Raw genomic sequence first — 26,384 nt, forward strand, 5'->3', positions numbered from 1 at the left:
ACTGCCTTCCTGCATAGAAATATAGAATAGCAACGTTTATGGATATCAAATAAAAGATTTGAATTCCTTATATGCTTGAGTGAGAGTATATATGCTGTGGGGCATGGATTTTAAAAGTACAAAGTTATTTTGACTTCAGGTTTCTAAGCTCTTAGGATGCTGATGTTTCATGGGACTGCATCATAAAAGCTGCTTTTTGCTTTGCACCAGATATGCAAGATATTAGACATAATTCCCACTGATTCCAGTGAAATGTGTAGGGCTTGGTGCTTCTGGGCTGAAGGATATTGCATGAAATTTCAATGTATAGTTACTATTTGGTATCAATCTAACCTGATGACGATTTAAATTGAAGTGAGCTTTGTTGCTGTTAGAAGTGAAACTGCATCAACTTAATTACCTGTGTGAGCTTAAACAGGACAATGTTTTGGTATCATCAGGATTTAAACTAAGAGCTGAGTGTCCTCCTGATTGTGGTAATGTATGGCTCTTGCAGTGAGACTAATTCTCTTTGGCTTAGCTGAGCCAAATAACTTGCTGTTTGCAATTAAATTGTAATTTTTCTATCTCAAAAGCCTGTTAGTCACTGTTGTGCACCAGCATCACTCATACGTTGTTGTAAGTCAAGTTTCAGAGTTTGAGTTTGTAAAACACTGCAAGTGCCAGCTCTTGTTCATGCACAGCTTCAGGTGGTTTTATTTAAGCTCACTGGGCTTGAAGTCTTTTTCTGTACCTTTGCACTTTACAGCCATGTTGGACAGTCATCCTTGAACTTCATTTGAAGCACAGTTTTCCTGGTTTTAGCTGAAACGAGCTACAGAGTTCTAGGTCGTGTGTTAGTTTGGGTGTATGATTTAGTCCCTTGCAGTGGTAGTTGCCTTAACCTTATTAAGGGACAGCCTGGTTTGCAGAGAAATGGTTAAATTCACTTTTGTGATGTGTCTTGTCATTTGACTTGGGAAGCTAAAGGTTTATGCACCAACTGTTGCTTTATGGTATTTTCATGTTATGTGCTGTGACAGGATATGTTGATACTAGAAATGAGTAGGTTTTTTAAAAAGTGACTTTGTGTGTGAAATCTGACTGGGAACTACTGTGCTGAAATGTGCTGTTACCTGTGTGCAATAGTACTTCTGGGACTAATGTCTGCTAAGACAAAGAGCTGATCCCAGAAATTGCACGTGTATTGGGGAGTAGGCTGCCTAATGTCTCCCTCAAAAGACTGTCACCTGTTTAACAGTGTTCTCTGATCGCTTGAGTAGGTGGCACTTGCTCTCCTCTGACCTCTGGTCTCTGGGCAACAACAGCTTGTGACCCTGCAGGTGACATTGGAGAGGATTGTGTAAGTGCTGGTTGGCTAAGGGGCAGCTATGCTAGGGTCTACCATGGAATATAGAAAAGTGCAGATCTGTATTGGTGGCATAAAAGACACAGTGACTTAAAGACTCTATTGGAATATAAACCTGTTTCTAGTACAGTTCCTAGTAATAAGAGATTTGTTGATAAAGCTTTGCTTATGTGTTAATGATATTTAATGATTTTCTGACCCCCAGGTGGATTTGTCTGCACGGAGGTGCATAGGAAGAACTGAGATGAAATAAGGTGTATAGCTGGCATGTAAATAAGTTTGTGACTTCACAGTTGTTTTAAGAAGGTCACGAAGATAGAAATAAAGTAACTTTACTTTGCTGTTCCTTAGTTTCTAGTTGAGTTCTGAAGTTCCTATGTCTGAAATTATCCCAATAATTTAATGGCTGCCTGTTCAGGACCAAATGCTGGATTGTGTTGGTGTCACCTGTGAGAAAGTAAGAGCAATTAGTTTGCTTTCAGCATTTAATAAAGTAAAAGTGTGGTAGTTTTCTTAAAAAACAGATGTTCCTTTATTTTTGTAATCTGCATGACCAAAATGAAATTCCCAAAGCCAAAGTTTTCAAACTACAGTGTCACTGAACTCTGTGTGTTGTGACATACATACAGTTTTTTAATAGTAGTGGGTGTTCATGTCTACTCTAAAGTATAATTTGTTCTTGACTTGTAAATTTTATTTGGCTAATAAAACTAGCCTAACTTACACTTTCATAATACTTACTACTACCACATTAAAAAGAAACATGCGAAACACGTGTATATGTAGTGCAATGATACTTTCATAAGTCTGTGGAAGTACCTGCCACGCGTTTGTTTTAACATGAGGTGCTGAAAAGGTGGTTTAGAACAGTGGTAACAGCTCAAACAGCTTCGATGGCTTTAAATCTCTGTGGGTTACTGATTGTGTGACACACTTGCAAAGTAAAAGCTGTGTCTTGCCCCACAGGCTGTGGTAGTGTAACTTGGGTGGACAAGCCTTACCCTCCAGAACTGGGCAGGCTTTTGGGTTTGTGTTGTGTGTGGCAAGAGTTGCAGTGCAGCTGTAGTCCAGGCTCCAGTACTGGCCCTGGGAGTCCTAGTCCTGCTCCCAGGAGCTCAGCCCTGTGGGGAGATGGGGTTGTGCACAGCTGGGCACTGACAGGAGGTGTGCCTGACCTCTACCAGGTACTTTGCACATACGGACTTAACGACGTGTGAAGCAGAAATAGTTAAAATGGCTAAAAATGTAAAGTTCTCAAATGCTTTATGGTGTCCTTCCCCCCCCTCCCCTCCCCCGCCCCAATTTAGATCCCTGTAAAGCAAATTTTGCTTTCATTTAGCATTGAAAGATCTAATTGGACCGTACAGGTCAGAAAACTGGTTTATTATCCTGCCCTGCCAGCTGATACTACTATCCCAACATGGCATTCCCACTGCTGCCAAAAAGGGTCTGAGCGAGAGTGATGCTGAGGACCTCAACCTCCCCTTCAAATGTGAAAAGAGAGCAGCTTCCTTTTCCCATATAACTCAGAATGTTTATTCTAAAATAAAAAAAGTTTGTCTTAAATCATTATGTTGTTAATTAATCCCGTCCTTTAGGACTAATATTAGGACTTATTTTTAGGACCCCTCTGATGTCCACACAGTGAACAAAACCCTGGTGTGTTTTGTGAGAATGGAGTTTTGCTCCTACAGTCTGTGAGATGGTTAGGTTTCTGATAGAAGACACCTTATCAGAGCCTTTAGATTATGATTTTTTGACCTGTTGTAGCCACTGTCGATTAGTGTTTATCATGTAATCAACAGTTTGTACCACATTTATGTGATTTACATTGTTGCAGATCTTTCACTTTCTGAGCTGTTTGGAAGAAGGCATTTTCAGTGGTTTTTCAAGCTGTCTGTGGGTAATACCGTGGATTAATATGAGGTGATTGAAAGTCTAACACCCAATTTTCAGTCTTTCACACTAGCCAGAGGCGTAGTTTACCAAACAATGGGTTATTTAACGTGTTTTGCATAACTGGTTCTGTGATCTGGTGTATGTGTCCCTTAAAGATGAGTTTTCTGCTTGTTAGTTTTGTATTTCTTAATGAATAAAACAGTTGTATCCCTGCTTCACTTGAAAATGTATTTCACAATGCAAGCACACCACAAGGAGTTCTGAACCAGCCCGAACAAGCACTATTTGCTTTTGTTGATGGGCATTTTTTAGGTCTCCTGTTGAAGCTATTCTGATATGTGCATGCATATGCACACACAGACGTTACCTCTACTTCCACTTACCTTTAATGAGTATTTATTTGTGCTGTAATGTAAGCATTACTATTGATGAGTGTCAGGTGTGTATTTCTTATTACAAGATGGAAGTCTTCCTACTATGTATGTTGCCCTAGGAATTTTGCATTATTTACCTATATACTAGGACTTGTAAAGGGGCTGATGGAGTTGGGTGCTTTTCTCGCTGTTCACTTTGACAAATCCTAGTCTTTTTACCTTCTCTGCTCCCAGAACTCTCATAAATTTCTAGTATATATAAATGGGCAGAAATAGTCACTTTTGAACTGATGTTCATATGATTCTCAGAGTGTTTTAATCCTATAAACCCTATATTCTCCTTAAAAACACCTCTCTGGGAAAATGGGTAGTGGGAACCCTGAAAGAACGACGACTGTAAAGCTGTAGTGCACTGCAGAAGAGAGACATTCTTCAGATTTTTCTATTTCCTGTGGTTCTATCTACTGAATAGACTGAACAGTTAAAAAGATGGTACAGTTCAGGTCTAAGCTGTAGCAAAAGAAAAAAACCAGCCAGCATAAAAAATAAAATTCAAGTACTGTTCTCTGTCCATGGTTCAGCCTTTGCCAGTCAGAGTCCTAACCTAAAGCTGCAACAGCATTTTAAAGTATGCTCTGAGTGTGGTTAATCTTGGTGTAACTTCCTTTTGCTAAAAGTCTTTTAGGCAAAGCTGCAATGTTGCCTGTTGCTGTTACAGTAAATGCTGGGCTTAGAGCACTGGCTATTCTCAGATTGTCAGCCATCCAAGGAACCAAAGCGCCTTAACTTGGAAACCTAGATGTCAAGCCCAGGCAGACTAATAATGCCATCTGTCTGAGGCATCTGGATATTAACCCTCTTAGCATGATGCTTATAGTTCCATTCCCAAATGCTTTCACAGATGGAAAATACACAGATTTGAAAGAATAGTTCTTTTTTTTTTTTTTTTTTAATTGGACTGTGTTGAGCTATGTACCATTTTGGTGCATATTATATTCATTAAACCAATATAAATACCTCTTTTTATGACTAATGCAGTGAGGAATCTATGCCAATTTAGAAAGAAATTACATTTCTGGCCAGAAATGTGTCAAGATGCACATTTGCTCACCACCATCAAAGTACCAATCACTGATTAACATTGCAGAAAAATTCCTTAGAAGCAAAACGAGCTGACGAATCTGAAAGTTCATCATTTCTTCAAATGCTACTTTGTACCATGGAATTGCCAACTGGTTTGTCTCACAGAAGCCCTGTTCTCCTGGGAATGCTGTTAGTCTGTAATCTAGTCAATATAAAATATTAATATCATCTCAGTCTCGTCTATCATTTCTGTAAATTTTTTTGCCTTCTGTAGCTTTACAATGGACTTTCCCTCTTTTGTAAGAAAATTTGCTTTCCACAAAACCCTGGGGGGAAGGAAGCATGAGTGTAGTCACTGCAGGCACTGATTGGGAAGAATAAAGTTCAGAAGTACTGAACCTGTTTCCAGCACAGACTTGGATTAAAGCAGTACTAGGTAAAATGCATGAGTAGTCTGGGACTGGAGGTTCATGTGCTTTTTACTTTTTCTCTGTGGATTAATAATATTGTTTTCTTTACTGCACACTAACCCAGCCCCAGTGGGAAGCCTCCCTCTCCCAACCACGCACCCTGGTGAAAAAATTGCAGCATGGGCAGGGCATGGCCCTGGGGGGAGGCTGTGATTACCTTGTTACTGTATACAAGCGCAGCACTATCAGCTGTGTTTTGAAATAGTTTACTCCAGTTTCATCCTCCAGATCCCCTCCCTCCTCAGAAGGGATGTCCTCTGGTTTCAGGCTCACTGGCTGTTCCTGGGCTGGGTCAAAGCATTGTGAAAGATTCCTGATGCTAAATTCCCAATTCTCTCCTTGTGCTTATTTAGTACCTCTTCAGGTTTTAGTCATCTTTTAAATTTACTGAGTAACAAAATTGGCTGAAGTCCTTCACTGAGATTTCATTTGGACTTGTTTGCTTTCTTTCCACCACTGCTGTAATAATGATGCTCCGTTTACTGGAGAGAGCTCCTTCAAGTCCTGATTGCAAATTTAGGACTTCACCCCCGAGATCACTACTGGACTGCAGGATGTTTGGAGTTGTCATTGCTAATGCCTCTTGCACAGGGTGGTTAGCAGCTGCATTCTGCAAGAATATTGCCAGCTTTCTGCTGTTACTTTCGTGGAGGTGTATCCTCCTGAAAAAGAGAGATCCCCAGGACCACGAGGAGCTCCAGCCCTTGCAGTCAATGTGCCTTTTCCCTTTAGGCCCATCCATCTATCCATTACTTTCTGTGGTCTTAAACGCAGGCAAATTATTTTTTCTCAAATGACATCATTTCAATGTTGTTATGAGAATTTTCTTTTACTCACCCAGCACCAGTTAAAATCTCGACTTCTTCTCTGTGGTATCAATTTTACTTTTAAATCTTTGAGGCGTGAGCTTGGTGATGAATCAGCACCACGTGTGTTTTGGAAATGTTACGATGGCTTTGTGTGTAGGTGGTGGCAACAGGGAGCTCTTGTTTCCCATATTTTGGGGAGTCAGATGAGAGGGAGTTGAGAAACATCACCTTTGAAAGGAAGAGCTGGGCTTGTTTTATTTATTGCTGGAGTTGCTCTGTGCCAAAAGTGTTGAAACGAACTGATGCCACACACTCTCTAATGCCTTTTTAAAGTGTGGGGGTTTTTTTTCTCCTTCACAGGGTGCACTTCTGTGTGAATGAGAGGGTGGGAAAGCTGAGCCTTGAAAAGCACACCACAAAAGTCCAGTAAGTGAACAGAAATCTGAGCTGAGCCCCTGACATACAGTTCCCACTCTGAATATGCTATGGAATATTGAACAGAAAAAGAGGTTTGCCCAGAAAATACCAAGCCAGGATAATGAAGGTCAATTTACCTGTGAGGAATATGCTGCCTGAGACAGGTTTTTCTGTTCTGGTAAAATAATGTGCCTGCAGAAACAATCCTGTCTAAATTTTTGTGTATGGCATTTGTGGGATTCACTCATTTGTGTTGATGTTGCAGCACATTGTGTTATGATATGAAGGTGATGGACTGTGTTTCTTGGCTTTTGCAAAGAGCAAGAAATGAAATGTTTAAAAAATTCCAAGAAGAGAGGAAGACAATGAGTGTACAGGAAATAACAGTAAAGAGACTTGGGTTATGGTGTTCAGATCCCAAATGGCAAGAGCTTGTTTATGGTGTTCTGTCTGAGTTATAGTATACAAATATTAATTAAGCCATCCATCTTTATGAAGCATACGGATGATTTCCCCTTATTACAGAAGGTAGTAGTGGAAGCATTAAGGGTTGTATTATAAAGATGAAGAATCACATTAAAATTATATATATTAGAAAAATTTTGGTATAAAAAAAATCCTACTTTTTGGTCCATAGCCTAAATTTTCCTCAAGTTTGGTCGTTTTCTCAGCCTGTAGCAAGACCTGTACTCTCAGTAGGTGCAGACTCTAAGGAGGCAGAAGGACTTGGTAGCATTTAGGCAACTGAATACTGGTCTTTGCCTTTGTTCCAGTGCCCTCAAGAGTTGTTTTTACAGCTTTCTTCCTGATTTTTTTTTCCCTTTTGAGCACTAAATTCTAAACAATAAAATCTATCTGAAAATCTTGCTGCAAATTTCTGATAAATATGTAATATGACTACAGGGCAGGAAGTGTGTGCCGCTGACACAGGTGACTGCGGGTGACATCCATGGCTTATACTCCAGGAAAGAGTCTGAAGAGCAGCAGGAAGAACATTTTCAGCTGGTGGGTAACTGCTGTGTAGGGTGAGCAATAGAATGGCTGATGCCCCCGAAATCACAGCTGGGAGGTGAAGATGTTCACGGGTCGTTGTTCTAAAGGTGGTAATGTTATTATGAAATTGTTGGAACAAACCCACTATTTCTACAGGAATTGTGATTTATTCAACAGACTAAAGGAAAACTATGTTGTAAAGCTGGATTGTGCTGGCCGGCACAAGCAGGAGCAGGGAATGGGATGTGTGCCAGCAGAGGGCAACAGCCCGGAGCGCCGCTGGAGATGCTGGTGGCTCCTGCAGCATCTCCACCGGGAGAGCAGACCCCGGGGGGAGTACTGGGGTGGGTGCTCCAGCCCCTGCTCTACGAATCACATGCTTTAGAAAACAGTGCTCCGGTGGGAGTCTCTTACGGCTTCAGCTGTCAGAACATCCCTGATTGCAGCTCTGGAAGGTCCTTACCTAGGAGGTCTCTTAGAGCATCCTTTTGATCCTTGCGATAACTTGGATTCCTGTGCGCTGCTGTAGTAGGTAAATTTTAGCTGCTGTTTTGGTTTTGTTACTGAATTCTAGCAGTGGCTGGGCAGCAGACACCCTCGGGGCTTCTCTGCTGAGGCACCTCGACCTCCAGCTCCCTTGGGAGCCAGTGCAGTACTTGAGTACCACCTCCAAGTGACTGCAATTAGCCCTGGAGGTACCAAGGCAGCTATTCCAGCAGATACCTTATCTATTGCTTTTCATATATGAATGCCCTTAGTGAACCTTTTCCAAGAAAACATATGATCTAAATACAGATCTGTCTAAATGAGTATTTACTTAATTAGGATGACGAAATAAGTTGGAAGGGACTTCTGAAGATGATCTGGTTCAAAGAACTCTCAAAGCAGGACCAGCTTCAGGGTGAGATCAGTTTGGTCACTCAGACATAAATATATATACACTTAATAAATGCATTAATAAAAATAAACCTTTATGTTTACATGTATCAACATATATATTCATCTAAATATCTATATCTCTAAAAAAAACCAGAATGAAAAATAATTTAGGCTGAGAAGATACAGCCTTGGAAGCTCCCGTGAATGCAGTGTTTTATGTACACCTTTCCCAGCTCTTCAATGCTGAAACCATAGATTTTTAAAGAAAGGTGATTAATGATTTCATGGAGGGGATTATGCAACTAAGCAGGAGAGCTGCTAAAGATAGGAAATTGCTTATGTGTGATATGGATCTCTGGAGCCTGTATATTGGTATATAACTGGAAACAGGTATGTACAGGGGAGTGAAGTGTTCCCGAATTGTTGTTTGTGCTGTATTCAGGCTGGGTGATCCAGTGATTCAGGACTCTTCCAGTTTGCCTTGCAGAGCTAGGAAGGATTTTTCCCAATTTGATGCAATTTGCTTTCTGCTAGGTTTTTGGGAGGTGAAGTGACTCTTTCAGGCTTCTGCAGAGGCTGTGGAGATTGACAGGGTGTTGTCTGAGTGTACTGGGGCTCTCCACAGAATTAAATTCTCATAAGCACTCAGTGTCCTCTCCTTATAACCTCAGGGTTAAACCAGCTGCTGGATTTTGGGCCAGGAGAGAGTTTTGGATCAGATTGGTAGGGATTGTTTTTATTCCCTCCCTTTGTGCCACTTTTATTGAAGAAATTCCTTGCTGCTGTGGAGACACTGGCAATGCTTTGCTCTCTCATCTCTCCGTGGCTCCTTGGAACTGGGGAGTTTGGCCTTTCACTGTAGATCTGAAGATTGTCACAGGAATCTGGAAAGCTTTTGGTGGGCTGAGGGATGGTGGGACTGGCTAGAACAGGTGCTCTGGGGACCTTTCTACCCTGAGCATTGGTTATATGGTTGTCAGTTATTGAAGGTAGATTAGATGTAGGAGGAATTTTTGACTACTTGAGACTAGGAATTTTTGAAAGAGGCTGGAAAAATTCCACCCATCAGGTGTCACTAACTCCTTTTGGCTGAATGCTTTTTCAAGATACCAGTCTTTGCACTTAAAAACAAACAAGAAATTTTTGTCTCGGGGTTGTTACCCAGTCATGATTATTTTGCAAGGCTGCTATAAAAATAATCTCTGATTACTGGAACGTGCTTTTGTCCCACTCCAGCAAGGACTATTCACTCTTTTGCTCTTGTCTGTCACTGGGATTTACCTTTCTGTGGTTGCTCTCAGGATTTGTAGAATCCAGTGGTATGCAAGCCCATGGGGCAAAGCACATAAGAAGGTATTGCTGGTTTGGTTCAGTTTAGGTGCTTAGCTTCCAGGCTGACTGGAGTGACATGTAAATTTTTAAGGTGAAAGCCTAATATTTTGTTATTGGAAAACTTTGTGTTAATAAAAATACACAGGCACTTTGCAGCAATTTCAGACTTGCTCTTGTATCAGAACTTTTTATGATTACTCAATGGAAATGAGCTCTAGCCCTCATTTCTGAGATAAATTCTACTACGTTTATATAGTTCCTTTTTCTCTGGTTTGAGCTTTTGTCTTGCAGTTTTGCATGTTGTGTATCAACAGTGTAAGACTGGACATGAGGAAAGTACTCGAGGATCTGGATGTTTTAAACTGATAGTTTAACAGGATTCTCTAGAGGAAATGAAGGAATTTTTCCTGAATTCTGTGTGAGGTTTGACTTCATGGCTTTATCTGTATTTCTTCTGTTTATGGGTAGGGTGCCAAATGGTGCTTAAATAGCAAGACTCTCAATCCCCATGTGTCTTTGATAAAGTCCTTTAAGTTTCAGATATGTTAAATTTATCTGAAGAATGAGGGTGATGAGTAGTTAAGATTCTCAACGAGATTATGAAACCCTCCTGTGGAAGGTACAATAGCATCTGTTCAATCATCACTGCTGATACATTTTAAAAAGATGTATGAAATGGGCTGAGGACATGGCTTGAGGAGAAACATACAACAGTGAGGTAATTTTATTTACAAAAGAGATGAAATGGCATCTTCCAAGAGAAATCTCTTGATACTTCCAATTATCTCTCCCTTTTGCACAAGAACATTTTGTGAATGGATGAGTAATGAAGAAGGCAAATTTTCTTGTCTTTAATACAATTAACCTCTAAGGCCTCACTGGTGCAGAATGCAACAGAAAAATTATTTTAATAAAATGAGGGGGAAAAAAGATTTATATAAAAGTCTGTGTATTTGTATCAATCGGAATAAAAATGACAAATGTAATTTAGTTCAGTGCTTTAGGCTAAATAGCATCTGCAGTTGAGAAGGACCCATGTTGCCTATGCAGGGTGTATTTGGCCTCATAGATTGCATAAAGGACAGGAAAGTTTTGATAAATTGGGGAACTAGAGGCAAGATCTTGCTTTCTGCAGTGGGAGTGGGGAGACTTAGGAGGGCTGGGATCCTCTCTTTCCTCACCATCACCACTCCTCTCCTGCGCTGCCCTGTGCGCGAGCTTGACCTCGGGACTGGGGATGTTCAGTCACTGAAACTTTTGTCCAGTCCGTAGATTGGATTGGGACTGAAGCAGTTTTGGGCCACTCGGCTCCTCCGCCACCCCCTCCTCAGACAACTCCCGGGCGGCGGCAGTGCCGTACGGCGGGCGGAGGGAGGGAGGGATGCCCGGGGGCCGGGAGCTGCCCCGCGGGCTCGGCGCTGCCCGTGCCGCTGCCGGCGGGCTCCGCTCTCCGCCGGGCCGGCTCGGGGCTGTCCCTGACCTATTTCGCTGCCGCAGCGGGGCCGTGCCGGCAGCGCCAGCCGGAGCCGGGGCGCGGAGGGCGCTGTCGGGGCGGTGCGGGGCGGTGCTGGCGTTGCCCGGAGACGCTCGCAAGCCCCGCCGGGGAGGGGAGGGGGCTGCGCGGCGGCGGCAGTCGGTGCGGCGGGGCGCGCCCGGCACGCAGCGCTCCGCTCCCGCAGGAAGCGGCCCGGGGCGGGGGCGGCCGCTCGCAGCCATGCCGGGCCCGGGGCGCTGAGCCGGCCCCGCCGCCGCCCCGCACAATGGAGGAGGAGAGGTGGGTACCTCCGCTAGCCTTTGTGTCCGCCCGGAGCGCGGCGGGATGGGGATGCCCTTCCCCGGGGTGCGAGCGATGCGGGGCTGTGCGCAGGAATGCGGGGCGCGGCTGCGGGGACCCCCGCTCCCCGCCGGCAGGAATGCCTCCTGCGATGGGCGCCTGCCGTGCTATTCATGGATGTTGCAATGTCATGGTGACAGGCGGCTTCGCCCCGCGTGCCCACACCGAGGCAGAGGAGGGGGTTCCGTAGGATGTGTTTCGGATGTGATTAAGGACGTGAGGGGGGCAGGTCGGGGGGCGTTCGCTAAAATGGAGGTGCGGGGCAGGGGACTGGGATGCAGGACGTGGGGGTGGGATGCAGGACGGCGCGGGGGTAGCTGCCCCGCCGGCTCCCCTCGCCGGCACGATGTGCTGGGCTTGTGTGTGCCCTGCCTGCGCCTGGAACCTCGGGCGGCCGACTTCGGCATTCCGCTGAAGACAGACTCACTGATACTTGCTGCTTTTTTGAGTCACGAGCGAAAATCCGTAACATCCGTGAATCCTTCGGGGGTCGATTTTCCAGCCAGCGCGTGTGGAAGCCGAGCACTGTGCGGTGTTAGGGCAGTGCAGGGGATCCCGCGTCTCCCTCGCACGGTAGCCGGGCCGTATAGACTTTATTCCTGCCAGGCGGCTCTATTGCTCCAAAACCTGCGGGAAGAAGTGTTTACCGAGTCGTCTTGATGTCCACTGAACCCATAAAAGATACTATCGCTGCGCAGGGACCTAGTGAATGCCAGAGAGACGTTCAGTGTTTCGGCTCTGCCCTTATTACTCCCCTCTGTCAGGTGCCTTTCACACACCAGGAGCTACTTCTGCTGCTTCAAATGAAACATTAAACTGGTCTGGGTTTTTTACAATATTCTTTTAAAAACAGGATATGCTGAGTGCTTCCTTTTGTGCTGGTGACCTTGCAGGGGGTAGGGGAACGGAGAGGGGGCTTGACCTGCTGGTAGGACTAAATGTCAGGGCTTGACAGGAGTTTTGTTTAAATATGATACATTAGAAAATTAAGCTGGAGTAAACCCCCAAATTCTGGAAATTCTCCTTCTGTTGAGGGAAAACATTCGCAGCAGCCTGTAGGAGTTGTTTTCCAAGCTCTAAAGGGCAGCTTTCTACCCTTCTGTGACTCAAGGGTTGTAATTGTTTGTGTTTTCAACATGCAAAACCTTTCATCCTGCCACATTTCTCATTGTAGGGCTTCTGCTTCCTGTAATGGTGCCAACAGTCATCTCTGAATATTAATCCAAATATTAATTAATTTCAAGGGCCTTGAAATCTTAGTTTGTCACGCTAGATGCCAGCTCATGGAATGGGATTCCTTTTTTTTTTTTTTTGCTTTTTTCTTTATTTGTATAAGTGAGCCTGTGTTTGAGGAAGTGGATCAGAGCTGTTTTGATACCCCAGGCTGGGATCATCCTTGGCACAGTTGCTTATACTTTTTTTTTGATGGTTACGAGCAATGGTCTCATTTTGACTGGAGGTCTTTTTCTGGGGATACAGTGGTGAAAAAGCCACTAGGAAAATACCTGGACTATTTTGCCTTATCCTGTTGTTTCCAGACCATCTGTTTTTAGGGCATGAAGGACTATCCCCATCAGCATATTCTCTGCCTCTGGAAGTGAGGAATGATTACCCAAATTGCTGCTTGCATTTCTAATTTTCGGGAAGAGGAAGGCAGTCCTAAACTGGTTACGGGCAGTAATGATGTGGGGTTTGACTCTTGGCAAGGAAAGCTGGAAATATTCACCTGCTTTCTGGTTCAAAAGGGCACAGTGTGGGGGGCTGTGCTGGGGCTGCTTTGCCTGCTCGGAGCAAGTCCTGGGAGGAGGTGTTTAAAAATGACCTTGGTGGGTGAGCACGGTGGGCTCAGTCTGTGCTTGTTGCTGTGCTTTTGCCCTGCATTTCAGCTCAGATCTGTGTCAGGCAGACTGGTCCTCAAATTTTACACTTGATAACTTTCATAACATCAGAGTTCCCCCTGGTTTTTAATATTTCTGCATTTTCCATTTTCGTAGTCAGTGAGGATCTGTGTTATTGGTGCTCACATCACCTCTGACTCTGGTCCCAAGCCTGCCCAGACTCAAATATCCTGTTAACTTGCACACCCAGGATGTTCAGTGGTATCATGTGCCCATGTCATTGCACATGAGCAGAAGCAGCTGGGGGCAATGGAGATTTAACCTGAAACACTCACATTTGGTAATAAAATATTTCAGAATCTTGGTTCTCTTTTACTGTGGTGATAGGGACTTTTATTTTATGGAGAAATTGCAGAAGGTTTACAGTTGGGCATGATACTCTGGTTCTGAATTTGCAAGATGTTTTTGAGTTGGAATAGGAAAAAACCTCTGGAATGTTAATTTTTTTTGGTTAAAATATTAAAACACCTGTAGTTTTATATTTGAGCGAAGGTAGTCTGTGGTATCTCTTTGAGAAATACAGTATTTGCCTTTGAAAGCAAATGCTATTGTCATATTTGAGTTATTTTGTGTTGTTTCCATTACTGACAGCAAAGACGTTTCTTCTCACTAGTTCCCAAAGTCTTCTTTCCCCTTGAGGTCTCCTTTGATATGAATATCCTTTCGGGGATCTGCTGTATGCCAACTGTGTGTTTTCCTAAGCTAATGTCTCCATGTTGATGCAGGCACTGAAAAAAAATCAACAAAATAGGAAAATAATATTGCTATTAAAAGAAAAATAATCCTTTCCATTATGCTGCCTCCCATATGTTTTAATGATAATGCATTTGTCTGAAATCCTCTCAAAACCCAGTTCAGTATGTGGATTTCTTCAGTCACAATTTTTTGAATGTCTTTGTATGTACCTAAAGACAAATTCAGAAATTGCGATTTTTATAACTATGCCGTTACACTGATAGGTTTTCCTTACTGTGTCTGCCTGACTCCAGGAATAAAACTATTGGGCATAATGTATTTGTCCTGTTATTTGGGACATTGATTCTAAACAGAGAATTAGGCCATTTAAGGTAAAATGAGCTTTCATTTTGCTTAGCCTAAACCAGTATTTTGGTCTCCCTTTGTGTGTGACCTCCCTTTGTAGAGGTATTAAAGTTTTGAACACTACTAACTGCTGTTGGGCACCTGGCATATTTTTAGATCAGAGTGATGTCAAACCTCTCAGAAACTGCAGATTAACATTTTCTGGTGATGATTGCTACATATCCCACAAAGAAGCTCCATAGGCTTTGGAAATTTATGGCTAGCAGACATTTCTAAATTAATACAAGGATATGAAGCCCCTACAGTGGTGCTGGATTGCCCGTGCAGGACACTGATCCCGGCTGAGTCTTTGGCCAAGCTGGTGGTGCTGAGGCTCTGTGGTGCTAGGGGACAAACAGGAGAGCAGAGCTCAGCCTGTGGTGCTCAGGCAGGAGAGGAGAGCAGCTCCCAGAGATTCCCCAGGATGCACAGTGGGATGAGCCTGGGCTGGAAATGTCTGGGGACCCATCACCTCCCCAGTGTGAGCCTGGAGGTGGTCACGTTGGATTAGAGCTGAGTCCAGAGGCTCTTCTCCCAGAAACATGAGCAGAAACTCGTCCTTCTGTGCTCTGAAGGAGAGAGTATTTGAGATCTGCCCTTCCTTCAGGATGAACTCCCGGCTCCCATAAAGCCAGTGTTAGAATTGGATTTGGCAGAGCTGGGATTTTTGTTCCTGGGGTTTACCAGCTCTCTGCACGGCAGTAATCTTGCCAGCGGACAGTTTATCTCTAAGGAAGGCTTTTATTCTTTCACATAATCTACAAAGACATCTGTAATTACTGCTGGTAACTACGGCAACCCAACTTCATAGCTGATACATGCGGGCAGCAGAACGGTGGGTTATGGGTTTTTAAAATACCTTTCTGTCAGCTGAGTTGTGGCCACACTTGGGCAGGAGCTGGGCTGTGAACCCTGGCAACCTGAGCCCAGCTCTGCTAGGGGGTCCTGGAGAGGAGAAACACGGTGTCAACAGGGTAGTGATTATTAGCTTCACTGGCCTAATTGGGGACCCTCAAATCAGGGTTCATTTGTTCTACTTGGGGACATCATTGAAAGGCCACGCAGGAGGTGGCAGTGGGGTTGGCACTGTCTGAAACCAAGAGCCTCTCTGCTCATTTTAGGAGCATCCTGCTGTGTCTGTAAAGAGGATGTTCATCTGGCCCAGGGAAATTAAATCATTTGTCCATTCACTCAGTGCCCGGCCTTGGATAGCCCAGGAATAGAACAAATTGCTCCTGGCAGCTGGCTCATGAGTCCTGCTGGTGTAGTAGGACATCAGCTTGGCAAACATGGGGGGATGTCCCTGTGGTCATGGCGTGCAGGGGCTCCAGCGTGTCCAGTTGGTCTTGGCTGGTATCTTTGATCAGAGGACCCTATTCCTCCTTTGGTTTGATCCATTAAAATAACAACAGGGTAATAAATGTAATAATTCTTAGCCTTGTGGAGGGAAAAAGGTCAGAAAAAGCTGTGAAATGTAATGATTTGGTCTTCTCAGGGGCAGCTTTTGCTTTCTGGCAGGTTGCATGTGCTCAGAGCATTCAGGTTCTTGCATTTTTATGTTGGAAATGTGTCAGTGATCTCTGAGAGTATGTGCATGGAGGTGTAAAATATCTCTCCCAGATAAAATCATCCTCTGTCTATTACAGGAATTCTATGGAATCAGTCTTAAAGATGAGTTAAAGGCTCTTAGACATTAATGCTTCAAATCTGTTTTTTTAATGAGTCACTTGGAAAAAACTTTAAATAGCATAGCTTGATCTTTTTTGAAACAAGTTTTTAACCAGACAATCTGCAGTATTTTCTTATGTTAAGCCTTTGGCAAATTCTGAAATCTGCCCCTTTTAATTATGCTGAGGATGTCTCTTAGGATGTTTTTTTAAAAATTACCTTTCCTGCTTTTTAGGAAGAGCTGATTGATCTTTTTCCAAAATCCTAAAGCAAGTTTTTTTTTGCTTTTAAAATACACAGACAAATGTTGGTGGAGTTGAGGCTTTATAAAAGGCTTGTTGACCTGACATTTACTTTGGAGTTCAGTGAAACTTGCTGTGTCCTTTGAACTATATCTTTTGCCAGTGGAAAAGTTTGAACATAATGAATCTTTGGTCTCCGGCACTGGAGAGGTAATAGATAAATCTCAGCACTGCGATTGTTCTTATTAAAGAGCCCCCATGATTTCTGTGTGCATGGCTTGATTTTGGGTCTGTGAGGTGTGTCTGTGGGGCTGCTCGGGGCAGTATCCTGTTGTGATCCCGCTGTCCTGCCCCGGGAGCAATGGGAGTGGCTCTCCCGGACGCTGCCTTTCAGTTTCACTTTCTTTTTTTAATACTTTTTTCTTTTTTGTTTACTTTGCTTGGTTCCTGTACGCGTTTCAGCTTTGGAGCCTGAAAGCTCCGTGAAGTCACTTGCACTTCTAGAGCCTCGTTTTTCCCTCCTTGGCTCCATCGTGCCACGGGGGCAGGTTTAGCTGTTTAAAAATCAAGGGTTTATGCTGGGGTGTTCAAAGCTGTGGTCAAACTTCACCTGGCCTAAAGTTTCAACGAGGGCTTTTGATAGACACAGCACTGAGGCTTAGCTGGGTTTGGCCGTGTCCCTGGAGCGCTGAGGCTTCCTCACTGCACTGTGCAGAGCTGGGGAAGAGCCAAGTGCCAGCACAGCTCCATGTCCATGAGCACCTCTGGCAGTATGTGTGGCACAGGATGAGTTCAGCTTTCTTCAGGGATAGAAAAGCTGTTTGTGTCATTGCCTGGTACCAGTCCCTTGAATACTGAACATTTAACATGAGGTATTCTCCTTTCTGTTTTTTTTTTTAAATCCAGCCATACTAAGCTAATTGGATGACGACTGTAACGGAGTCTGGGAAGTTGTCCCCCCTGACTGGGACATGTGCTGAGTGATGTTGTGCTCAGCCTTGTGGCTTCACTTATGACTGAAAATATTTCACTTGCTCAGCAACCTGAAAGAATTGGACTTGGCTGGTTTTTGGCCTTTGTCTCAGGCACAAAGCTGGAGGCTGCTCAGTATGCAGGCGTGGATTCGAGCTGTGTGCAACTTGGCTGCTGCTCAGCCTCTTGCTTCTCGAGGCAGGAGAGCGCAGCCCACCAAAGACTGCTGGGGGGCAGAGAGCTTTGTGTGGTGTCAAGGGACACGGGGATGGTGACAGCCACTGGTCAGGAGCAGGCAATGGGGAGGATGTAATATTCAGCAAGGGTCTCACACTGTCAGGTGGTTGTAAATAGCAAATAATGTGTTTTTCAAAGTGCAAGTCATTGTGTGTAAGTGTACGTGTATATAGATCTATATGTGCATGCATACACACCTTGACAGGGGCTGACGGGGTGTTCTGGGAAGGATCCTTCCACACTTCCCTGCTGTTTACTCTTCTTCAGACATCACCTTCTGGCCATCAGTAGAAACAGGATGCTGGGCTGCCGAGACTGCTGGTTTAACCTGATTCGGCCTTTTTTACCATGATACCAGCCCAACTAGGAAAGCTGGCAGGGAGGAGGGGACAAAAGTAAAGGAGACTGTCCTTTGGAAGGGAAAGCTCTGAGAGGGTCTCCAGTCAGGCACATGGGGTGATGGAGTTGCCTCCTGACATCTGCCATTCTCTTGGAGTTGGCTTTCGACAGGGACAACCCTCCTTGACTTGTCTTGTTTGCCTTTGCCTGCGAGGGGTTTGAGGGGTGAGCCATGGACACGAGCAGAACAGGGACCTGCCTCAAAGTGCTGCTTCTTTCACAGGTGGGAGCCTTTAGCTCCGAGTGATTTCACAGGCTTTTGGATCAGGGAGATGGAGATACTGACCTGCTGTCAATTGTGTGTAAAGAGCAAATGCTCCCAACAAAGTAATGAGGACACGTATGTGCCTTAGGCACCTGTTGGCCTGATTAAACACAGCACATAGCTGGGTGCCTCTGGTTCAACATTACCTCTGTAGCTGGTGGTTCTGGTAGGAAGGTTTAATAATTCATTCCATATGTTTCAGTGGCAATAAATAGATCTGTTTCTGAAATGGAAATGGGATGTGGCTTCAGTAAAGGTTTGAAAGCTGCACAGGGAGTTTTAATAGCCCTTTTCTACTTCCCTCTAAAGAAGATGCGAGTCATGTATTGTGTGCTTGCCTTTTTCAGATGGGACATTGAAGACTAAACTTTTTCTCTGTATGAATGTTAAAAAACCCCTGGTACTCTTGCAGTTCCCAGTGCTGAAGTCTATTTCTATTCAGTGAGGCAATTATGTTCTGGCTTGAATTTCAACTTACACTGCTTTCCTGGCCTGAAGCCTGTAAGACTGGGCTTTGTCCTCAGGTGTTTGGCACTTTTTTCTTTTCTTCCCTGCTGGCTGACATGTGGGCTGAGTTGGCTTTCAACATCCATGCAGAAGTAGCTGCATTTTTTGATGCTCTTGATGTGGAGAACCTAAACTGACTAACACACTTGTGAGTAAGTCCATGCTTAATACCCTGTGCTGCAGTTTTAGGATGCTTGTTTTTCTAAAGTGCCTTTTAATCAAACTTTCTACTCCATTTTTGTTCCTGTTTTTAGCATTAAGCAGAGTTCCCGTTCCTCTGAGGCAGCTGAAGATGAAAAGGACCAGCGTACAGTGACAGTCAATCCCTCTCACATGAGAAAGGCTTTCAAGGTCATGAATGAATTACGGAGGTACACTTTTGACTTACTGGGCACCCTCTCTGGTTTAGCAGAATTGTGCTGGTTGAGAGACATAGAAAATAGTCTGTGCCATCTTTGTTACAGCTAATGATTGCAGGTAGAGGATTGATCAACAAATAGGAAGCTAAAATAAAGTCCTTCTGTGGTGGGCTGGTCTCTCCAGTCTCAGACCTCTGTCTTCCCAAAAACATTACCTGAGCCACAGCCTTCATTCACAGATGATAATTCGTTTAGTCTTTTCCATTACTTATAGCAAATTCAGCTGTAAACTATGTTCTTAACTGAGGTAATGGTCTGAAACCCAATAATAGAACATTACAGACATTAAGACACCTACACATAATTACAGACCAAAGATTATTAATGTACTGTTCTTAGTCTCTTTGACTAGCAGCATCACTCAGTCTGGGCTTAGCACTCCAAAGTAAGGGGTGAAAAAAAAAAAAAAAAAGCAAGTACTCAGGAAGAATGTCAGCTCTCTTCTTGCAAATTGAAAAATCCTGATATTAGTTAAAAGAGAACACCTTGGTCTTTACACAGTTGTGTGGGTACAGGGAGAACAGAGGCTGAAAAAATACCTCTGAACACAGCTTTGAAAACTGCTGTCATCACATCAGCAATGTGGTGGCAGTGGTTCAGCCTGAGTTGTTTCTCAGTTGCTGTTAACCCACAAACCAGACAGAAGTTCAGTGAACATTTCTCTGACTAGTTCATTGGACTTATTCACCCTTCTAATTTTAAAAAGAATTCTTATGGAAAGTGTGTGTGTCATACACATGAATGTATGAGCTCCCTAGCTGTTGAGATGATGTGGTGAAAGCAGGTAACATCCTTTGCTCTTCCTGCACACTCCAAGTACTCGAAAGATGCTGTAAAAGCTACTTACTCTCCATGGATTAAATAGTTTCCTAATATACAAGTTCTCTAGTGTGGAGAAAGATTGGAAATGTTTCCTTCCACAGATATCTGACAGTGCTTCTCTGTTGCATAGGAACAGAATACGGAAATATTGTAACAATTACATGAAGCAGGGTATGTTGTAATTTTTTTACTTATAACTGGCATCCTTCTGGTCCTTTCTTTGTACTGAAAGCAAAGGATCTGAAACTAAAGGCTTGTGCAGCTACATTCAGACATCTATTGTGCTACTATTATTCCTTTCTTAATTGAAGCATAGTGGGAATCAGTGGAGACAGACAATGTTTCTTAGTGCCTGTGGTTAGGTATCTTGGGCAATGCTGAACAGATAAAATGTAGTAGACTGAAAGCTGCCCTTAAGGACCTGTATAATGTTTTCATCTTCTGGCTACTCTTTTTTTTTTTGTTGGCTCCTGCTGCTGTTGTGGAATATGTGATTTTCACATCTCTTCAATGTGCACTGAGCTTGGGATCTGTTCAGCTGTCAGCAATCAGTGTTAATAGATACCTTGAATAACAATTTCTCCCTTCACATGCATCCACAAATCTCATTCAGAGGGTCTAGAAAAGTCATGCTAAGTCTTTAGCCTATATACTATATAGAATCATGGAATTGTTTAGGTTGGAAAAGACCTCTAAGGTCATTGAGTCCAACCCTTAAACCAGCACTGCCAAGGCCACCACTAAATCATGTCCCTAAGTGCCACTTAGGCTTTTAGTTTGAAAATGTGGATGAAATTATTTTATGAGTGGTACTTTTGATGGCTGTAGCCCAAAGAGGAATTGAACAGAGCACCTTTTACATAAGCTAAAAGAAATGAGGAAGCTTCCATTAAGAGGCTCTTAGAGTTCCCCTCATTGCCCTTTTCCCTTCCAAAGTGGGATGAATGTAGAGTACAGACTGCCAGTTTCTACTTTCTTCCTGTTTTCCAACTGTAACCCTGCATTTCACAGCTGTTTTGTTCACATATTTCAATATATGGGGAAGAGACATACCTGGTCCATTAGAAGCTCTGTGTATATTTATTTGATAATGCAGTTTCCTAAAGACAAAGTTCAGTGTGGAGATAAGTATTTCCAAAGAGAAGACAACATCTAGATTTACAGACACTGATCCTTTTTCAGGCTTGACATTTGAAAAGAACACCCTTAGTTTGCATTTGTATGCTTAAGCATCTTAAACCAACTTATTGGGAGGCTGAGCACTCCTTGCTGTCGGCATCTTCGAAGCTCTGTGCAAACATTAACTAATGAATCCTCAAAGGACATACGTGGGGCAAGTAGAAAAGGTCACTCGTTAATGAAGTGGCTTTTCCAAAGCTCTACAATGAGTCAGTGGGGGAGCTTAGAAGGTTTCTTTTTTGGTTTCTGTCTGGAACCCTGTTCTTTATCCCAATGACTCTTAATCCCAGACTAATTCATGAGGTAAATGAAGTCCTCAGGCCCATGGATAAACTCCAGTGATTGATACCTCCTCTCTGGCAGATGGCTGAGGCAGCTTCTGCACTTACCAGTGACAGGATCTATTTTGGTGGCCACATTCTTTAGTGACAAGCATGGAAGGAAGTACAGAAATCACTTCATTTTTCATTCTACCTTTTCCCTGTGGAAAGATGAAAGGGCTGCTGGTGTTCCCTTGCATGTCTATTTCTTGCCTTACAGACTTGCTAGAGCCTGGCCCCAGGTAGTGCCCAAATCTTTAAGCTCTTCTGCCCCTTCTCCAGGCCCTGCTTGTTTGAGAGGTGAAGGAGCCCCTTACCCTTCGTTCTTGGGACAGCATGTATGCCTAGTTTGGCTTCCAGGTTTTTTTTCCTAGGAAAGCAGAACCACAGGTGGGGCTGCAGCCTCAGGAGGATCCAGCCTCTGCTTTGTAGGCAAACAGTGACAGGAGCTGGTAGCTGAAGGGTTAGAGGACCTTCCCCTGGGATTTGGCAGAAGCTCAGGTGCCATGTCTATAATGGCTGGTCTTCCACTTTTTTGGCCTGTTTGATGTAGCTTTTTGACCAGGAATTCTGAAATGATCTTTGTCTTTTCTGGTATTTTCCCAGCAAGCGGCTCCTCTGTGATGTGGTGATTGTGGCCGAAACCGTGGAGATGGAAGCTCACCGGGTGGTGCTTGCAGCCTGCAGCCCTTATTTCTGTGCCATGTTTACAGGTACTGCTTTTGACACCAGACTGTGCTTGGGCTGAACGGGCCATTGCGGTCCCCAGGCCTCAGGCTGTGTCTCTGTCAGGAGCTGCAGCACAGGCAGGAGAGGGTTTGCTTGAGAGAGAAGTGGTACCAATGGGTTTGCAGATTGCTGTACTTGATGGATGATGCTGGTCATTCTTGACTAATTCCTGTGGGGTGTTTGTATGGCTGTGGGGTGAGTGGATAGCATGTGGGGGGCACTGTGAGGTTACTGTGGAGTTTGGCTCACTGCTTTATGGGTTAGTATTTTTTTGCCTAACAAGACCTTGGATCATGAAAACATTGTCATCAAGCACGTGTTCAGTGCCCTAAATGTTCATGGTGCACATCAAAGAGGTTGCTGGCACAGGAGTTGTAGTTTCAAGGCTCAGTCCTGCCGATACTGATTTGGCAGTCACAGATGTTTAATCTCCCATGGCACTTCTTTCTGCTGCCTGAAATAACACCGTTGTTCTCTTGATCCCAGTGAGTTTTAGCAGCCCAGCTTTTTAACAGGGTGAGTTGCTGCAGTCCAGTGTGTTTTGGTAAAGACAGAAAGGAAGAAGAGGACAAAATTCTTTCTCTGGTCACCTGATTCCCAGAGCAGGTGCCCTTCAAAGGCTGTGCCCAGATGGGGCAGCAAAAAAAACCCAAAGAAAGCTAAGTCAATCCTGAAGGAGGGGAGTGAGCAGCTTGTTTAAGTCATTCTAGTAAAATTAGTCTGGTCAGAAACTCCTTAGCTTCTTTCCTTTTCCTTGCCCTAATTTCCAGGATAGGAACTGACAAATACAAAGAAAATGATTGTACACCCCAGGGGATAGTTGTTACTGTCCCTGAGCTCCAACATAAATGAGGTTCAGGGGTTTTTCCCCTGTTTCATGTTCATTTGCTTGTGGTCTGGGCCTTTCTTCTTCCTTTTAAAAACCTTGAGATTAGACCTAGTTTAATTCACTTTGCTGGAAGCAGAACACAGCATTTCTCAGGAAAAAGCTTGTCATTTGTGAAGCTTTTTTCCCTTCTGTAATGGAGGTGGGGGGAAAACCTCCAGTGTAAAATGTGAGGAGAGATGTGACACTCCCCATGGTGGCTTTATCAGTGTGGTGGGCTAAGGTGGAGAGCATCTGTGTTCTCTGGGGCACTGGTGCTGCACCCTGAAGTTGGTACTGGCTGTGGTAGTGAGGCAGAGGAGCAAACACTGCTCAGAAGCAGCTGTGTGTGAGGGCACCTCGAGCTCGACTTGTGATGCTTGTTCCTGATGAGAAGTTTAATAAAGAAAAGCTCTTGGAAAAACCCTCTGATCCTTAGAGGTCATCTGAGTGGGAAGGTGGTGGTGCAGGGCTGCTCATGTTTCCATGCAGGAATTCTCTGGGCCGTGTAATCCCTCACTCTCTGAGTTAAACAGTAATCAACTAACCCGTCATGTGGCTGGCTCAGAGCTCCCCTGGGCTGGGTGACAGCCTTGGCAGCCGCCTGTCCCCTCCCCCTGACAAGTCCCCGGGGGCAGAGGGTCAGGCAAAGACCGGCTCTCCCTTTGCTTTCAGTCTAGCTATCCCCAAATTCCTAAGGTCTGGATCTCTCTCTTTCGAAGACAGAGCGTGTGATCTCCTTCCAGCTGCGTGGCAGTTCACTCCCTGCGAGGAGACAGTGTAAAATCACAGCTTCAGCACGAGCTGGGTGTTGTGACTTGGTTTTTTTGCACTGCACATCAGTGATGGAGCCAAGGGATCAGGTTCAGCTGCACTGTGGGGGCATTTGCAGGAGCTGCATGTGCACACTGAATTCTTACTGGAGGGGTCCCCCAGCAGTGCTGGCAGCCACGAGTGAGTAGTGAGTGATCAGTGTGGAGCTGTGAACAGTGGGAACCACACTGAAACCCACAGCTCATCCACCTTTGCTCACCACTTGCTCTGCAGGCTCTGTCCCTGTCAGCTGGGCCTGACTTTGGAGCCATGGGTGACCTTGTGATGACCTTATATCCTCTGGTTAGCCATTCCTCTTTGAAGTATTCCTGGAAAGTCTGGAAATGGGTAGGCACATTTTCCATTTGTAACTTCCACTGCTGAAGGAGAGATGGGACTCAGCCCTTCCTGAGTGTCCCTTTCTATACTGGCTTACTAGAGCATTTTGGATGCTGGTCCTTGTTGGCACTATTCTGTGGGGATGATTTGGGACAGTAATTTCTGTCTATTTAGAAGAAAACACAATCATGTTAGAAAGGGTAACAAATAGTTCAGTGACACTGCTAGGACTGCTCCTGTCAGATACCTTTGGAATTTTGGAAGTGCTGAAGGAGGAAGCAGAAACCTCCCTTGCAGGTCTTGTGTGCTGCTTCAAAGCACTCACCCCATGTGTGAGAGGCTGTGGTTTTGTTATCCAATGCACTTGTATTCTCCCTCAGCACATCTGTGACTTAGGAAACAGCCAGAGCTGTGGCTGTACACTGGAAAGCCTCTCTGGAGTGCAGCATGCAGGAGGCAGGGCAAGCTGCTGTGCTGGGTAAACACAGTGCCATGGGCTGCTGCAGTTTTGAGTGTAGTTTGTCTTGTGACAAAACAGAGCTCTGCTCTCTCCTTGCCCTCATGAGCAGAGGGGAGTGGAAAAGGCACTGCTGGGTGTTGAATGTGGTGCAGGAAAGGCATGCCTTCATGGGGGGCTGCAGACTGTCCCCTAAAGAGGATCTGCTCAGAGCCACCCTGCCTGTTTTGCCTGCCTTTGCTCCCTCACACCTCGTCCCTTGTGTCTGCTTGGCTGCAGTGGTGCAGGGACGGGATCTGTGCAGTGCCTCCTGCAAGGCAGCCCTTCCCACCACAGTCCTTATGAGAGATAATGCTAGTGCTTTGAATTATTCTGTAATTAAGGTATCAGGTGGGGCACGAGTCTGACTTTATAAAAGACACCCTAGGTGCTGGGTATTGTGGGGTTTAAGGTGTAGGGTTTCTTTTCTGGAGAGATGTGAGATGAGATGCCCTCAATGGTCCATCACTCAGCTGCCCACAGCGCTGCTTCAGAGGCTTGCCCTGGGTCTGTGCTTGGAGGAAGGGGCAGCCTGGTGCCTGCTCCTGGTCTGCACCAATCCTGCCTTGGTTCACTTGTGGTGTCTCCCAGTTCTTCCCCATTCCACAGCACTAGAGACTTGTCCACCCTGTGACGAGTGGGAGGGACTCGATCATGCCGAGTCAGATCCCATCCAACCGTGGGCGCAGCACAGGAGACTCCCCTCCTGGGGTGCCTGGGCTGGTCCCAGAGCAGAGGCAGTGGAGGCTGTTGGTATGCAGGGCTGGCAGCTTGCTGGTGGGCGGGGAAGCCCACACAGCTTTTATTTTTGTTGCCTGTGTCACATGGATGCCACGACGACAGATGATGTTATTGGATTGGTCCCCCCAAGCTATTTCTGCATCGATCTCTGGGTGTGTGTGGCTGAGCCCCTCCTTGCATTGAGGGTCCTGCAGTGCTCTGGGCTCCCCATGCAGGGGGTTTGGTGGGTGCTCCTTACAGGCACCTCCAGCACCACAGGGCTGATGGGGACTGGTCTGTTCTCAGAAGCACCCTCTCATCTCTGGAGATGTTTGCGGTTTTTTGAGGGGAGGAAGTGTGTGAAGATGACATTTTGTCAATTAAAAAGTCCTACCTGCTTTGAAGGCCTCCCAAATGTAGGTCATTTATCCCTTTGTACTGGTACATTTGTATTCATGGACTTCTCTGAATAACATTTTATTATTCAGTTTGAAAAATTGAATTTGGGGCAAATATTATTTCAGTTCTTGGGATGTTGTTGACTGTTCTAACACTCATGGTCCCACCCCACTCCTATTATTTGCCTCCTTATTCACATAAGGAAAGTCAGCAAAGTTCAATTAGCAGGATCCAGGTTTTGCTCAAGCTTGGATCCTGTTTAGCATCTGACTCTGTGCTCTACACTTACTGTGCCCAGCCACGTCTGGTGGAACGCTGCACGGAGATGTAGGCTGTAATTACTTCTGTAGGCTGCAGGAAATATTTTTCCACTTAGTCCCACAGCAGTACTGAGTCACCAGATTTCCAAGAGTAGTGATTATTCATGCCCAGGTTTAAGAATTGACATTTCTTCATGCTCTCTTTGTTTAGCTTTATTTTTCCACATATCATTTTCTTTCCGCCTGGGAGTTTGTTCTTTCTTTTCTGTGGAGATCCTGGTGATTAAATCCTGGGTGAAGTCACCATGTATGGGGAC

General features: G+C 44.7%; 1 protein-coding gene across 3 annotated transcripts in view; it reads left to right on the forward strand.

Annotated features, from left to right (window-relative positions):
• The first annotated feature begins 11,280 nt into the window (after nt 1-11,280).
• KLHL3 (kelch like family member 3) overlaps nt 11,281-26,384 on the forward strand; it is a 47,107-nt gene continuing 32,003 nt past the window's right edge. For all 3 annotated transcript variants that reach the window (XM_082291677.1, XM_082291678.1, XM_082291679.1), the window contains exons 1-3: nt 11,281-11,378; nt 18,961-19,077; nt 22,053-22,159. In XM_082291677.1, the coding sequence (XP_082147803.1) occupies nt 11,365-11,378; nt 18,961-19,077; nt 22,053-22,159 (238 nt within the window). In that variant the 5' untranslated portion in view covers nt 11,281-11,364. The remainder of the gene's footprint in view (nt 11,379-18,960; nt 19,078-22,052; nt 22,160-26,384) is intronic.

Source organism: Coloeus monedula (genome assembly GCF_965178545.1).
Source record: "Coloeus monedula genome assembly, chromosome: 15".
In the NCBI taxonomy this organism is placed as follows: Eukaryota; Metazoa; Chordata; class Aves; order Passeriformes; family Corvidae; genus Coloeus; species Coloeus monedula.